The 17925-nt window shown below is 36.9% G+C and overlaps 1 protein-coding gene across 1 annotated transcript in view; it reads left to right on the forward strand.

Moving 5' to 3' along the window:
• The first annotated feature begins 12709 nt into the window (after positions 1-12709).
• The window catches only part of LOC132295345 (SEC12-like protein 2), a 38507-nt gene continuing 33291 nt past the window's right edge, over positions 12710-17925 (forward strand). The window contains exon 1 of the mRNA XM_059793571.1: positions 12710-13036. Coding sequence (XP_059649554.1) covers positions 12755-13036 — 282 coding nt within the window. The 5' untranslated portion in view covers positions 12710-12754. The remainder of the gene's footprint in view (positions 13037-17925) is intronic.

Below are 17925 nucleotides of genomic sequence, written 5' to 3' on the forward strand. Positions count from 1 at the left end.
AGTATTGTTATGTATCATTACTATCATATATGTTGTTTTTCCCTTAAATTATTCTTAACCTAGCATGTGTATAGGGATGGAGGTGGATTCATTTCCCTAGCCTTCTTTACTTGTACTTCACTCCCTTGAATTCTTGCAATTTATTGTTTTATGCACTTTTTAATTTCCTAGCTTAAGTGACATCCAACAAACCTCTATAAACCCCTTATCATTCTAAGAACAATTCTAGACACTTAGGTTGCCACAGACTAGCGCAGTCCCAGTGGTTCAACTTACCCGACCAATAGCCCTATTTTACAATGATTCGTGCTATTGCGAAGGTTGATGTATGATTGACCAACCGATCACTCCTAGACCCTCTTCGGGTGCCCGTGCTGTCAATCGTGAGCGACCACGTGATCCTTGGGATCGCAAACAACTCAACTACGAACTCTCATTTCCGCTCACGGATGCCTTTGACATTCTACCCACTACTTCGTGGGCTGTAGCCGAATTGACTAACCGGCGTCTGCAGCACATTTGTGCGCCCCTTGCCAGGGTTGCCTACCCCCGTGTAGTGCGCCTCTTCTATCAGAATCTCCAATACCCTGAAGAGCCACCCATTTCTCTCACTACATCCATTGATGGCACCACCTATGCTTTCACTATGACTGACATCATTCAGGTTTCTGGTTGCCCCATTGAGTGCCCCGATGACATTGTCAATCGTGAAAATCTCCCTTTATATGAGGAGCCGGATACATTAACTGTGGAGCAGATTGCCGCTGCCATTTGCACTGTTGACGATCCTACCAGGCCCCGGTCTTTTATCCGCAAAACCAATCTTCCGGAACGCCTCTGGTTCATTGACACTGTCTTCAAGCACAATGTCTGCCCTTTGGTGCATAGCACCGAGCGTCGGGGCCTCCTTTTGCAAGCCTTATATGCCATGGACCAAGGCCAATGGTTCTCCATCCCAGAGCTCATTTGGACCACGTTTATAAAGTTTTGGCATGACGCTCATAATACACGGGTTCCGCGAGTTGAAAATCGGAAATTGCCTTTGCCGTTTTTCATCACTCGGCTCCTTCAGCACAAGGGTTTCGTTGTTCCTCCCCATGAACCAAAAGGCGAAAAGATTAAAAATTTTACCAAGCGCCGGTGGATCAATGTTCTTAGCCATTCTAGTACCCCTCAGCCTGCTGCCCCCCTGTTCATCCAAGCTCCACCTCCTCCTCCTTCTGAGGATGCTTCCACTGCAGCAGCCGTTGCAAGGGTAGAGCCTCCGGTCGACTCTCACCAGGACCAGGCTTTCATCCGGGCTAGCATTGCCGGTATTCATGAGCGACTGGATCGTTTTGAGAATTCTTTGTCCGCATACACTCGGACTCTATGTGAGACTTCTTCACGTGCTGAAGAAGATCGTCGTCTTGCTACTGAAGACCGCCGTGTCGCAGCTGAGGAACGTCGTTTGGCTTCCGCTGAACGGCATAAGACTCAATCTCTCCTCCATTCCATCCTCGCCCGTTTACCCTCTGGACCGTAGCTTGTTACGAGTGTTGGACCTTATCTTTTTGTTTCATATGTAACTATTTCTCTTGTATCTTTTGTTTTCCTTTTGAACTGTAAGAATTTGCTATGCATAGGTTGCTCTAGTAGACATGATCCCTGTACAGCTCTTTTTGTAATCATGTAAACTCTTTTTGCAATTCAAATTCTTTCCGTTCTGTTAACTTTCAGTACATTCTTTTTCTGTATTTATGCTTGTGCTATTAATGCTGTTTGTGGTTGTTTCTTTTTGTTCTTCATGATGCTCTCCAGGTTGCGCAGTCCAATTCAAGTTTGGGGGTTTTTGTATCACCATGCCGTTTCCTCCCCCTGGGTATTGTTGTTCCTTTTTATTCTCTTTGTCATTTTTGTCTCTAACTTACATCCATGTCCCACATTGAGGACACTGTGTAGTTGAAGTTTGGGGGTGCATCAAAGCATTCTTGGCATAGTTTTGGTATCATATTTTTGTAAAGCAATGATAGTGTAACTTGGAACTTGTCGGAGACAAAGCATATGTTTAATACCTTGTGTATAGAAGCAATTGAGAAATTTTTGAAAATAAAGAAATTTGAATTTGAAGTGATCATGCAATTACAATGTAGTCTGTATAAATGCCTCAATTAGATTCTTGCTGGATTTACACTCTTATAAGCTTCACAATGCACAGATGCACATTGGAAACTTAACTGTGAGGCATGCAACTTGATTGACCTTGACCTTGGCCTAGTTAATCTGATTTGATGAACCTGATAGATGGATACCTTTGGCAAGGTTTTAAAAAAAAATAATAAAAAAATTAAATTAAATTGAAATAATGACCAGTTGACGTTCGTAGCCTTTCCAACTCGAGCTATTAAGCCCTAGGGGTGTCTCTACACTTAGCACCCTAAAGCCGTCTGGTTTGGGAGTTGTTGGCCTAACGCTTGCTACAAGGGTTAGTTAGAAAGCTTAAAGGACTTAAACATTGCACGGTCATTCAAAAAAAATTGTAATAAACATGGTTCGTTGGAGTTCGTAGCCTTTCCAACTTAAGCTATTAAGCCCTCGGAGTGTCTCTACACTTAACACCCTAAAGCCATCTGGTTTGGGAGCTGTTGGCCTAACGCTTACTACATAGGTTGGTTAGAAAGCTTAAGGGACTTCAGCATTGCACAACCATTCTATGTTTCGCTTATGAGTTACAATTTAAAACTTGTCAACAAGCAATAAAAGTTGTCTTGTAAATAAAATCATGCCTTAGGGACCTCATTTAAAGGGGAATTCAGTGATTTGAAAACTTGTGCTTTGGAATTGGAAAAGAAAGTAAAAGCCGCATGTTGAGAATTCAATTCACTTTCACTGAAGTTTGAGTTATTTCCATTTAAGAGATGACAATTGAATTATTTATATGGACTATGATGTTGATGCATGCATGTTGAAATGGTTTTTCCCAATTTTTGTATCAATGCTTCATATATGCAAGGTAGTCTTCCTAATGATCCCGTCTCCAGCCCTTTATCTGTTCCAAGTTGTATTTGAGCTATGTTTATGTTTATTTTTGCCATGGTGAATATTTTTGTAATAGCATTCCCATGTTTTCATTCCATTGAGCTTTGCATTTTGGTTTTGCTAAGGGACTAGCAAAATGTAAGTTTGGGGGTGTGATAAGCGCTGAATACTGTATATTCAGGCGCCCTAAATTACATTAACAAAGTCCATTAATTGATTATTTTATGTAGATTAACTCCATTTGCATGTTTTTGTGCATTTTCAGGTTAAAGTGCAAAAAGGAAGCAAAAATGATGCCTTGTGGAATTATGAACAAAAAGGGTGCCAATTCTGAATTTCTGGCAGCGGTAGAACCTGACTTTTGTCGCCATTTTCAACCTAGTAAACTCAAGAACTGGACTTCCATCATAACATGAAAGATTTAGAGCTCTGAATCAGCTTTCCAAATCTTCAAGCGGTTCGTCATTCGGAGTTCGGAACAGAGAGTTATGATCTTCTTAACAGAGGTGCGCAGAACTGCCAGGCAGCACTGAAGTACTGCCTTTCTCCCCATTTTCGACCAACCAGACTTGAGAATTGGGTCTTCATCAAAACATGAAGTTTTTGAAGCACTGAATCAGCTCTCCAAATCTTCAAGCAGATCATCATTCGGAGTTTGGGGCACAAAGTTATAGCAATTTTACCAAAGTAGGTTAGTGCTGAGCAAGAAAAGCATGTTGCACATTACACTAATTTAGAGTGCTCGAGACCACTCTTCGAGTGCTCGAAAATCAGCCAGATTGCAGCTCAGAAATGCACCCCTCTTCAGCCCACTTGTGCATTGGTTTCCACATTTCCACCCTCCTTCTTTATGGAGTGGTTGGGAATGTCTTTGGAGGAGAGAGAGAGCTTAGTTGATAGATATAAGGCAACTAAGGGCCACATGGATCCTATCCTACATTTTCTACAAGATTAGAGGAGAGAGAAGGGAGCAAAGGAGGTGTGTTCTTCAAGCTCCAAGAAGGTTGCACGAAAATGGCCATGAAGATGAAGCTTCTTCCTTCTTCTAGCTTAGCAATGGGTAACTAACTCTTTCTCTAGGGAGGTGATAAAGTCCCTCCCTTGTAAGCATGTCCTAGGATAGTCTATTTTGGGGATTTGCCATGTATATTTTATGATCTTTTCATAACCAAGAGCACCTCACTTGTTGTAATGAATGTTGATACATGTATGGATGATTTCTTTAAGTTGATTATCTTACTTTAGATGATGTCTTAGAGTAATCATATTGCTTGAGTTTTTCATGGTGAGAGTGGAAGCAAGGTTATGAAATGGTTTCATGGCATGTTGATAGGTGACTTTAATAGACCATTGCTTAGGAAGTCCTTTGATGGTGTATGCTTAATCTCTAACTCCATGTGCTTTATAATTTTGTCAAGAACTTGATAGTCTCTCATTTAAGTAAATGTGTATAAGCTACACCTTAGTTAGGTAGTCTAAGCATGTTTATCTTTTGATGGATTATACTTGTTTGAGACCTAATGTACCTCTTGATTACTTATATGGCAACCATGTGTTGCTATGTAAGTCTTGACCATCATATGTTGTTTTTCCCCAATTTAGGTCTAATCTAGCATATGTATAGGGATGGAGGCGGATTCACTTCCCTAGTCTCCTCTTCTCTATTGTTCTATTTCATCCTAAATTCCTTGCAAATTAGTGTTTTATGCACTTTGAATTCCTAATTTAAGTGACAACAAACAAAACCTTTATGAACACCCCCTCATCATTCGAGAAAAATTCTAGACACTAAGGTTGCCGTAAGACTAGCGCAGTCCCAGTGGTTCGACTTACCCGACCAATAGCCCTATTTTACAATGATTCGTGCTATTGCGAAGGTTGATGTTTAGTTGATCAACCGATCAAGCATGATGTGGCAAATGAAAGTAGTGAGATTGAGACTGATGTGGCGACTGGCAATACTGAGATGGAGCATGATGTGGCAAATGGCAGTAGTGAGTTGGAGACTGATGTAGTAAATGTTAAGGCTCATGATGATTTTAATCCTGAGGTGAAGTTTGAGCTATATGCAACAGATTTCAATTATTCTAACATTGATTCAACTTATGCACCAAGTAATGACCTACAACGCTTAAACAGTTCATTTGAGGATAAGGATTATGACCTACATGGTCCAAGAAGGGTTAATGGTTTTGAAGTGGGTAAAAAATTTGTAGATGTTGCAACCTTTAGGAAGGCACTAAGGGCTCATGTTGTAAGTGAGAAACATGACTTCAGATTTACAAGGAATAAGAGGGAAAGAGTTGCTGCTAAATGTGCTTCTGACTATGGTTGGAGAATTCATGCATCCATTAACTCTTTAGATGACAGTTTTCAAATCAAGACATTCAGATCTATTCATAATTGCACTTATAATTAACAAACTCAATAGGCAAGCATCATCAGATTTCTTAGCAAACACATACATGGTCGCCTTGAGAGATGAATCCAAATGGAAGATTGGTGCAATGAAGAAAGCAGTATTAAGAGACTTGAATGTGATTGTTTCCAAATACAAGGTTTATAGGGCAAAGAGGAAGTCAGCTGCATATATTCATGAGAACTATGGGATGTAGTTCAATAGAGCTAGAGACTACTGCCACTTGATTCAAAGTACTAACCCTAGTAGTATTACAGGCACCATTATCAACAGACCTACACTTGATGACCCTGCAAGATTTGAGGGGTTATTCATATGCTTTGAAGCAATGAAAATTAGGTTCTTGGGAGGGTGTAGGCCATTGATTGGAGTGGATGGTTGTTTCTTGAAGGTAAACATTTTATGCATAACAGTTTTCATTTATTATAATGTAATTAATATTTTAATATTTTTTTAAAAGTTGGTTTAACATATGTTTCTTTATTGAAGGGTCTTTACAAAGGTCAATTATTAAGTGCAATTGGTAGGGATGGAGACAATGGTCTTTTCCCTATTGCCATTACTGTGGTTAGAGCTGAAACCAAAGAGTCTTGGAAATGGTTTATGGAACAGCTAGAAAGTACAATGATTTACATTTATGTCCAATAGATAAAAGGTATAAATTTTAAATAATACACATACTAAATGTTAGTTAAAAACATTTATATTTCATTAAATGTTTGTTTAACATGTATTTATTTGAATGTTTGCTTCATAGGGTTTAGTAGAGGTATTTGAAGACAGGTTGCATGGGACTGACCATAGATATTGTGTGAAGCACATGTATGATAATTTCAAGAAGGAGTTTAATGGGGCAAAGTTGAGAAATGAGATGTGAGATACAGTAAGTGCACTGACTAGTGATGAATTTGAATATCACATGCAGATGACAAAGAAGATTGATAAGGATACGTATGAATGGCTTGCAAAGGTGCCTGTTAGGTTATGGTCACGGTCAAAATTCAATGATAATTCCAAATGTAACTTGTTTGCTAACAACATTTGTGAAACATGGAATGATAACATTGGTGACGCTAGGGATAAGCCTTTAATTATTATGTTGGAGTGGATTTGTGGTTATTTGATGCATCGTTTCTAATAAAAAAGGGAGTGGATTCAGAAGAAGAGTGGCTTGTTGTGCCTTAATATAGCAGAGATTTTGGAGAAGAGGATGTATCACTCAAGACATTGCAGTACAAAGAAATCAGGTGCTTATATATTTGAGGTTCATTACAAAAGGATGAATGAGGGTGTGGATTTGGAAAATAGAACTTGTAGTTGTAGGGAATGAGATGTAAGTGGGATACCATTCATTCATGTAATTGCATGTATTGTTCCAGATATGGGCAACTTGAGCTATTTGTTGACAACTATTATTATAGGGAGACTTATTTGAGGCCATATAACCCTATCTTATTTCCTATGCCCCTTAGACACTTATAACGTAAAGTTGGCACTAATCTCGTACACCCACCCATTGTTAAGGCTACAACTGACAGGCCTAAAAAAGTAAGGAAGAAAGCAGTTAGTGAGGTTAGTAAACCTGATGTACTTAGCAAAAAAAGGCAACATATTCGATGTACCAAGTGTGGGGAAAGAAGCCACAACTTTCATACTTGCAAAGCAACTGAGGTGTTAACCTAAACCTAGGGGTCAAGTAAAAGGTAGATGAGATAGACCTAGATTGCCTCCTACTTTTGGTATACCAGGTGTATTACTAGACATTGGTGGGACTACAAATGGTACTAATAGAGAAAGAGTTGAATTTGGGGTTGCTAGAGGAAGAAGTGATGGAAGTGCTGCAAGAGGAAGAGGTGCTAGAAGTATTGCAAGAGAAAGAAGTGATGGAAGTGCTACAAGAGGAAGAGATTATGGCAGTGCTACAAGAGGAAGAAGTGTTGAAAGTGCTGTAAGAGGAGGTGGAAATAGTGAAAGACAACTGCAAGAGGTATGCACAATGCTAATGCTAATGCCATTGTATTTATTCTTAAATTATGAGTAATTTAATCAAAATGCTAATTACATTGTATTTTTTTATCTACCATTAGGTGATCTCCATACTATCAAGGTATGGAAATATATTGAATAGCTTATCTCAATCTTCTTTTGTGGATTTGAATGTTTTATGGAGTAGTCAGGCTTCATCCTCAAGGTATAAAATATATTGTTGTCACTTTAGACATTGATATGATTTGAATGGTACTTTTAATAGTGTTGTCACTTGAATGGTAGTTTTATTTGATATTATTCTTTATTGTATGACCAATACAATGGACCCATCACTTTAGACATGTTTGGTGTAAGGAAAGGAAAGAGTAAAATGGCTTTAGACAATAACAGATTGTAGGAAATAACTTTTGTTTTTCGTTGTTTCCTATTTTTTGGTTTTTGTTGAAATGTTTAGACAATATCAACTATTTTTTGGCTTTAAACATCTCTTTAGACATGTTTGGTATAAGGACTTGTTGAACTTGGTTGTTGGTTGCTGAATATGGATATTATATTGCTGTTGAAGGGTTATAATGGTTATGGTGTAGTGACAATTTATTTTTTGATGAAGTGATAGTTGGTATGTAACTATTTATGTTGCTGTTGAAGGGTTATAATGATTGTGGTGTAATGGTAATTTATGTTTTTGATGATGTGACTTGGTATATGAAAATTTATGTTGTTGTTTAAGGCGTATAATAGTTGTGATGGTTATAATGTTTTGGTTATATTGCTATGCTATTAGGTTTTTAGTGCACTATTTTTACTTACAATCCAAATTTATTTCATACATGCTCACATACACAATCTTATGATAGTTAATAAATAGATACTTCCATTACATTAATTTACCGTTACATTGATTTAAATAGCAACACAATCAACATTGCAAAATCACATGGAAAAAAACCCAACATGAATACAACAATGTAACTTATTCCACCATTCACAGTCCTCATAGTTGCTATAGGTTGTGCATCAACATAGTTGATGCTGTCATCATTGTGCAAAGGTTCCAATTCTGCATTTCTCATACCAATTTGAGCTCTCAAAGTTGAAATGGTCCGCATTGCCATCTCTCTCTCCATATGGTTCCAATGAAGTACTCTTTGAACTTCATTATGTTGAGATCAACCCATCTAAAAAAACCACAACATTAGCTTCCACATCCATAAAACTTGCGCCCTAGATTTTCATGTGTCGTTGCTGTTCTCAGAGGCGATTTCAATCCATAATAGCAATGCAAATTATCGTATAATCTACCTTGATGTGATACATTAACAGAGTTTCTTGATGTCATTGAGGGCTCTATATTCTACAACAACAATAGAGAGAGGAAAAAAAACAGATATATGATAATAATATGCACATGTCATACACTAGATAAAATACTAACATGTCATATATAGCAATATATATATATATATATATATATATATATATATATATATATATATAACAATACAAATATATATATTGACCTGGGAGAGTGAGAGTAGAGAGAGGATTTGGTATAGGGAGAGGCCGAAAGTTTATATATATGATTGAAGGGCATAATGGTCATCATGGAGGGCAGTTTTGGAATTAACATAAAGTAATCAATCAAGTGCAAAAGTATATCACTGAAAAGAGGATTACGGCGTCTGAGGGCAAAATACTCACTTTCAAAACTACTATGACTAAGTTGCTCACTTTTTTATTCAAGGAATATTTTGTTCATTTGCTGAAATCTCAGGGTTATTTCGCACTTTTGCTTATTTATTTATTTTTATTTTTTATCTACCATGTTATTTAATAGGAAAATGATAATTTTGACGACATATATCTAACAACTTGAAACCAACACAAGTAAAAAATGCTAACGTGGCAATCCACTTAATAACCACAAAGTGCTCTCTCTTGCTCGCACACTCTCCTTTGCTGCCGCCGCTGCTGTTGCCAATCGTTTTGGTGATAGAAATCCATCGTTTGCCGGCGAAATTGTCCCAAAATCTCATAGATATATCCTAATTTCTCTCTCATTGAAAAAAAATACAGGGCTGATAATTCACATTCTAAAGCAATTAGGGCTATAAAAGTAAACTGAAAATTAGACTGTAAAACTAAACTGAAAATAATTTCACCATCATCTCTTCCTTCTTTACATTCTTCATCTTAATGAAGATCAGTTTCAGTCCCAGATTTGGCCTGGCCTTCGTCATCTCCAACTCCACCGCACTTTCCGGTGATCTCTTCGGCGAAAACTCAATGTTTCCTCCAACACCATTGTCTTGCCCCAATTCTCGCCGTTGAATTTGACACTGGCCGGATCCCAAACAATCACATCAAAATCAACTTGAACAACATCGAATCGGAGACAATTCTTGGATTGAATTTGGGTAATACATGCCTGGATTGAATTTGAGATAATTGATCATATGTATATATATATATTTTTAATTTCTTTAAAGAATTAGCTAAATGAGTGGAATAGAGAATTATTTAATTTCAGTTTAGTTTTATGCATAGGAAATAAAAAAATCAAAGTTGCAACTTTTGGGTATGTTAAATTGACTTGATGAATTAGAGTGGAAGAGAGATGATGCGTGATTGACTGCTTTGGCGCAGAGACGAATAAATTGAAAAAGAAGGGAGATGATTGTATGCTACTTGTTAACAGCTGCCCAGGGCCGGCCTTGGGCCTCAAATTTTTAGGGCCATTGGGGATGGAATTTTTTTATTTTTTTAAAGTTAGGACAAGTCTTGGTCGCCTTGGGCCTCAAATTTTAGAGGCGTCATATTTTGAGGCCCATAGGGGATGGAAAAAAATAAAAATAAAATAAGTTTGGGCAAGTTTCAGACGACACAATCTCCTTCGACACGCCGCAGGGCGCAGTCTCCGCTATCGCCTCAGGTGACAAGGTATGTTTATCCTCTCTCTCTTCTGTCTGTCCTTTTGCATGAATCGATCTTTTATACATGTTTCTTTCTTTCGTTCATCTCATCATTTGATTTGTTCTAACTTTGGTTCGTTTGATTCGGGTCTTTACCTTTGTTCCAATAGTGAAAAGTAGCTTCCAAACTAGGGTTTTTTGTGTGTGTGTGTCACTGTGTGTGATGGCTATAAAAAGCTGAATGAATATATTATGGTTCTCTTATTATTTTAATAAATGCGTGCCTTTCTACATGTGTCTTTCATGGCGATCGAGTCCATAATCTATGGCAGGTACTTTTTTTTTTTTTTCCTCTCCCTAATTCCACTCCAATCTCACAACAGCAGCAACCATACCCCTTTTCCTCATAATTTTTTTGCATTTTCACATTCAATCCTACGAAAATTAAGGATCCCTTCTAGTGGGTTGAACCTTTGAGGTAATAATTAACTTTTTCGATTCTCTAAATTATTTTCATACTTAAAAGTGCCAAATTAGGGGGTTTTTTTTATATTTTATTTTTATATGAAGATACATACCACCATTATTGATGTTATTTGAAGTTGGCTCAGCTAGAATTTCAGTTAATAATACTGTCAAAGCACTTGCCATCAGAACGTACAAACACATGGAAATCAAGAGCAGGCTTTAACAAAACAAAAGTTAATGGTTTTTCTATTAATTTGCAGAGGTCTTCTGTAGCAATGATCAACCAGTCACTGCTACTAAAGTTGATTCCTCATCCTGAAATCAAGAAAGGGGTAATTGGCTCCCAAAAAAAACAAACACAAAATGTAGTGTAGTTAATAGAAAGAGTGAAAGACGAAACTGTATATGATAGTGGATGCCACATATAACCTAAATGTTCCACTACTTCTTTAGTACTACAAGTTCAGCCTCCTATAATATATATAGTCACCTCATCTCCACATATTTTTGTTATCTGTAATCGTCAAATTTTAGTAGCTATATAAACAATGAATGTAAAAGAAGCTGCAGTTTTCTGTTCTCTAGTAAACTGTTCTCTTCATCTTTTATTATGTGTCTGTGAAAATTTCGCACTCTTTAATTGATAGATTTATTGTTATTAGTTAGCTATCTTATGCACACTGCACAGACGTACAATTATTTATTGGTGGTGATAGATTTATAGTTATTAGTTAGTTGTCTTATGCACAATGTAAATGCGCATAATTATTTGTTGGTGGTGATAAATTTATAGTTGTTAGTTAGTTGCCTCATGCACAATGCACAGATGCACAATTATATTAGCTATAGAGTTTGAAAACATCGTGTGAAAATTTTGCACTCTTATAATTTTTTTTTGCGCATGTGAAACTTAAGGGCCTCATATTTGAAAGTTCACCTAGGGCCTCTCAAAATATTTGGAATCTCAAGGCGGGCCCTTGCTGGCCCACACAATGACATACACATTAGAGTTGTATTTTGTCGGTTTTTTAATAATCGGGGGAAATAGCACTACTCTATTTAATAACTGTCCCATTAGTATCTTAAACTAAAGAGTCCTGCTATTTGGCCCAACAAATAAAAACCTACTACTTCACCGAGTCTATGTGGCTACCCATGTGTCAAATATAATGGGACCTATTTTAAAATATAAGGTAATTTTTTTCCCTAAAATATAAGGTAATTGACTATTTAGAAAGTTGTAATCTTTTTTCTAAATTTATCTTAATCCAGTATCTTTGTTGGCAATTAAAGTTTCAACCACCATGTATATGCATATTTGTTTTATATTTCAAATTGTATCTTTGTAAGGACCATTGAGATATTTCAGATTGTATTTTTGATCATTAACATACATATATTACTTTGATAGGCATTTGTTAATTGCTATAATGATCGAAACTAATGATCTATCTAACTCCCAAAAACAAAGAGAAGAAGAGAAATTTAGAACAAAAATTGCAAAGGTATGAAAAAATTATAAAACATTGCAGTTTTTGTACAAATCAAATTATTAAATTTGAGTACCATGAAACTTATGTGAAAAAGAAAAAGAAGATGATATGGCTATGGAAAACTGAAAAGATAAGGAAATGGGTTATAGAAAACTGAAAAGATAAGGAACGGGAAATGAAGTATTTTATGGAAATAAACAAAAGTAATAATGATAATAACCATGTCATATTTTTATGTAATTCGGTTTTAAGTCGGGATATTAAGGTGGTCAAAAATATTATTTTCCTAAACTAAAACCGTGTCATCAGAAATGAAATTCCGAATGTCTTTTGTACTATAATATTACTGCAAGTCTAACTTATCAAAAAAAAAAAAAAATTACTGCAAGTCTACAACCTTTTCACTCTAAAACGCTCCACAATATATCAGATTCAGATCGAATAGAGAGGCAGAGATGGGAAAGAGTAGCAGAAATCCGGACCCTCCGAGCTGCAAGAAGTACGGGGTTCCTCTCTATGGGGCTTCGTGGGTCCCACGCAAGAGCATCAGATCCGACTCAAACCCAACGCAAGACGACGACGGCGATCAACCTTCCGCCGACGGATCGCCGCCGTCGACTGCTGCCGAGAACTACCTGGTTTTTGCTGGAGGCGGTGGTGAAGGCCGCAGCGGCATCCCCAACGCTTTACTCCTCGCCCACTTCGATCCCGCTTCCGATTCTCTCTCCGATCTGCCCGTGAGTCTCTTTTTTTAATTCTTTCCATAAATTTTATTAATCGTTTGATTTTCAGTTGTTCATGCTGAATAAATGTCACAAGCATTACTAATTTTTGTTAGAATATTTCTTTTTGAATTCATTCCATAAATTGTATTAATCGTTTATGTCGGTATAGGTATGAAAGTCAATAATTATTTAGTTGTTCATGCTGGTTAAATGTTATAAGCATTACTAATTTAGTTCAATCCAAACTGGGATAACTATTAGATCATAATCATCTTGGATATTTTTAGGAGCATTTAGAGATGACAGAGAATTAAGCTTGCTAATGCAATTGAGTCATTATAAGCATTAGTTGTGTTTTCAGCTACTATAAGTCCTGCGTGTTTATTTGGTTCTTATTATCATTTTTTATGACTCAGATAAAAATCATCTTTTGTGATTCCACGTTTATTGCCATTTGAATTTGGTGTATCAAAATTACATCTTTCTTTTTGATAAGTAATAATCGATTTAAAAAACGCTCAAAAGGGGAACGCGTCCCTTATACAAAAGCAGAACCGGGATCTAAGGACCCAAAGAGTCCAAAAGATTAACTAAGTCATCGGAAGAGGAGCAAGAACTCCTCTTCACGTAACTAAAGATAGAGCGAATAATATGAAATTTCAGCGTCACCATGGACTACTCATTAGCCTTCAAAACCTTTCAGGGACCCTTTAACCCTGGGACCGTGCCCCTCGAGTAAGTCTTCATTTCCTTTTTTTTTTTTTTTTTTTGACAAGTGTAAGTCTTCAATTCCTTTTAGGGACCCTTTAACCCTGGGACTGTGTCCCTCGTACGAAAATCACTACCCCAATATGTACAATCTCCCAAACCAATTCCCAATACCACAACTCAAAATACCCTTTCAGTTACAGTACTTGTCAACTCAAGATACAATACTGTTTTTCATATCAATTATCATTTCAAGTCACATCAACAAACGCATAGATACTGCAATAATTCTGTCATGATAATAATTCTCAGAACCATATATTCAAATAGCATTTGAATTATAACCAAATACACACATAACATGTCTCATCTCAGAATTTAAATAAATGAACAATTAAAGCAAGTATCAACTCAATTCATACAATTAAATAGCTCAATTTTAACATGAAACAACAAAGTAAATACTAATCATGCTTAAACAAGTAATTAGGACAAGAAATAAACAATTAAATCAGTTAATTTCTATATAGAACTTAGAATAGGAGACTTCCCTACATGTTTAATGATCTGTGAAGTCTCTTCTACAGCTCCTGACTTTGTTATGTCTGTTTCCCTTCCTTAAACCTTAGGATACAACTATCCATAAAATATAGTATTGTAAAATGGTCCATTGCCTAAGTTTCCATCCCTCTAAAGGAAGTCTTAGCATTGTATCTAATGTACACGGACACCTATATGCCCAGGTGTTGTGTGTGTGAGTTATGCTGGCAGTCAATACACATGTAGGAGATGACTCACTCAAATGTTTACAGCTTTTACATGGTAAAGACACATTGCCCCCAAAGTTGTAAAATTAACAAACAACCCCTCCAATTCTCTTTTATTCCATAACCCCATCATTAAAGCCAATTATCACACTAAGTATGATTAAAAAAAATAATAATGATTAAAAATCAGTAAGTATTTAAAAGTCATGATTAAAGGTCACTAACATGATTAAAGATCACTAAGCACGATTAAAAGGCATAATAAAATCATAGAATATTGTTGGAAATTGTGTTTTAAATTCCTATTCTAACTAGGATTCAATTTTAGAGTTGTATTCTATTAGGTAATTTCTTATTTGGCAAGTCTTGGCCTATAAGGAATTGTAATCCTTGTCCAACAAGGAATTATGTTTGTAACTCTATAAATAGGTACATATGTTGTGGGTTGAGACTTATAAGATTGAGAGAGATATAGTCTCACGAGGGAGTTGATGAGTAGAGGTAGTATGCAGGTTGGTAGAATAGGAAAAACACCAATGAAACTAGTAGCGAGGAGATAGGCTCGTGGAGTGGTACATGGTGAAAAGACATGTACGTAGTGTTGGTACTCTATTGTTGCAATATCTCTACGAATCATAGTGGAATCTCTTCTCATCCATAGATGTAGGCCGGTTTTGGCTGAACCATGTATATCTTGTGTTTGTGTGTGATTGCTTTGTTGACTTTCTTTGGATCTTTGTGTTTCGTCCGCTACTCCAACAAATTGGTATCAGAGCCAAAGGTGAAGGAGATCTAGAAAACACAAGAAGTCTCAACATGTGCTAATGCAACAGGCTTCAATTGTTGGTGGAATCAATCGGCTTAGTTACATGGCATGGAGCTCTAGTGGTCAATGTGGAGCCTTGGAGGTTTGACTGATCGAGCAACGTATAATGTGGACAATCGGAGATTTATAGGAGTATTATCAAGATTGAAGCTATAAAAGAATTGTCCTGATCAATGCCATGGAAAGCGATGATTGGTTGGATGGAATTTGAGCCAAAGTGGAGATTGTTGGAAATTGTGCCTTAAATTAAGAGATTGAGTGATTGCTTTGTTGGCTTTCTCTGGATCTTTGTGTTTCACGCGCTTCCGCTTCCCAACAAATTGGTATCAAAGCCAAAGGTGAAGGAGATCCAGAAAACACAAGAAGTCTCAACATGTGCTAATGCAACATGCTTCAATTGTAGGTGGAATCAATCGGCTTAGTTACATGGCATGGAGCTCGAGTGGTCAATGTGGAGCTTTGGAGGTTTGACTGATCGAACAACGTATAATGTGGGCAATTGGAGATCTACAGGAGTATCATCAAGATTGAAGCTGCAAAAGAATTGTCCTGATCAATGCCATGGAAAGCAATGATTGGCTCGATGGAATTTGAGCTAAGGTGGAGATTGTTGGAAATTGTGTCTTAAATTAAGAGATTGAGGGAGAGAGACTTTGGAATTCGTACAGAAACAGAGTGAGGTGCTGAAATCTTGTAATCTCCGATTTTACACGTAGTGAAAACTTTCGCCAGATCCCGACTGTAGACGTAGGCTGTTGCCGAACCACGTACAAATCTTTGTATTCTTTGTCTGGTGTGTTTACTTTTTTGTCGTAATTCTTGATTCAACTTGGGTTCGTTTCGTTTGTCATAACAAACTGGTATCAGAGCCAAAGGTGAAGGAGATCCAAAAGAACATAAGAAGTCTCAACATGTGCTGCGATGAGCTTCAGTTGTAGGTGGAGTCAATCGGCTTGGTTACATGGCATGGAGTTCGAGTAGTCAAGGTGGAGCCTTGGAGGTTTGACTGATCGAGCAATGTATAATGTGGACAGTCGGAGATTTGCAGGAGTATCATCAAGATTGAAGCTGCAAAAGAATTGTCATGATCAATGCCATGGAAAGCGATGATTGGCTGGATGGAATTTGAGCCAAGGTGGAGATTGTTGGAAATTGTGTCTTAAATTCCTATTCTAATTAGGATTCTATTTATAGTGTTTCAAACCCAATTCCTTGTTGGACAAGGATTACAATTTCTTATTTGGCAAGTCTTGGCCTCTAAGGAATTGTAATCCTTGTCCAATAAGGAATTATGTTTGTAACTCTATAAATAGGTACATATGTTGTGGGTTGAGCCTTATGAGATTGAGAGATATGTAGTCTCATGAGGGAGTTGATGGGTGAGGTAGTATGCAGGTTGGTAGAGTAAGAAAAACACTAATGACATTGGTAGCGAGGAGATAGGCTCGTGGAGTGGTACATGGTGAAAAGACATGTACGTAATGTTGGTACTCTATTATTGTAATATCTTTACGAATCATAGTGGAATGTCTTCTCATCCATGGATGTAGGTCGATTTTGGCTGAACCATGTATATCTTGTGTTTGTGTGTGATTGCTTTGTTGGCTTTCTCTGGATCTTTGTGTTTCGCGCTCTTCCACTGCTCCAACAAATGTTGGAATAAAAATATAGGATCTTATAGTAAGGCAAGGATGACTACGACAACGAGAACGACATATCAAAACACATTGGTTTACGAGGAAAACCATAGAGAAAAACTGCAAGAACTTAGGCAAGGAAAATTGGATCCACTATGAAGAAAATGCATTACAACCATAGGTCTCAGACTCAAATTATAAAATGCATAGAATCACTGAAGTTACCACTAATTCAAACTCACCAAACGTTCTACCTCCAACTCTGCTGCTGTCTGTCAATGCATTCGTTCCTAATGTGATCCACTTTTCATGTGATTTATCTTCTTGGCTAAGTTGTCCAATCTTATTTGTTTTTACTTGGGTGATTTGTTGGTAAAGATGTTCTTTAAAGCACGTGAATAGATCAACACCCTAAGATCTCACTTGCCATCTATATGCTTGGGTGATGAAATAAAAATTGCTCTGGATGGTATATTTACTCTCTTGATATGTATATTTCTACACTCTTCTATATTTTCTTTGAGCCCTAAGAGTGTTTATATAGGCTTTTGTTTCAGAACAATTAGGGTTTAAAGAGTTTGAATTGAATACGAAAAAGTATCTCGCAAGCTTTGATTGTTCCAATTAAGGGTTCGATTGATCAAGCACACGTAGTAAGGGAAAATCTATGGTTCGATTGATCGATCCAAGTTGCTTCTTTCACTAAGTATACAATTTTCTGTTTTTGAAATCTATTTATATGCATTAAATGATATGTATACATACATACATGTATGTGCATGTATAAAACCCTAATTGGTGAGTCAGGCATGAATTTACAATTGTGCTATTAGCATTCTATCATATGACGAGAACCTTCGTCGCAATCATCCTGTAAATATATATATACATATATATATATATATATATATATATTGAGGATATCAAAGATGGATTGGACCAGACCAGACCCGACCCGCGAGT

The sequence above is a fragment of the Cornus florida genome, unplaced genomic scaffold (genome assembly GCF_030987335.1).
Source record: "Cornus florida cultivar Cherokee Brave unplaced genomic scaffold, ASM3098733v1 CherokeeBrave_3.0.0_Hap2_Chr02, whole genome shotgun sequence".
Taxonomy (NCBI): domain Eukaryota; kingdom Viridiplantae; phylum Streptophyta; class Magnoliopsida; order Cornales; family Cornaceae; genus Cornus; species Cornus florida.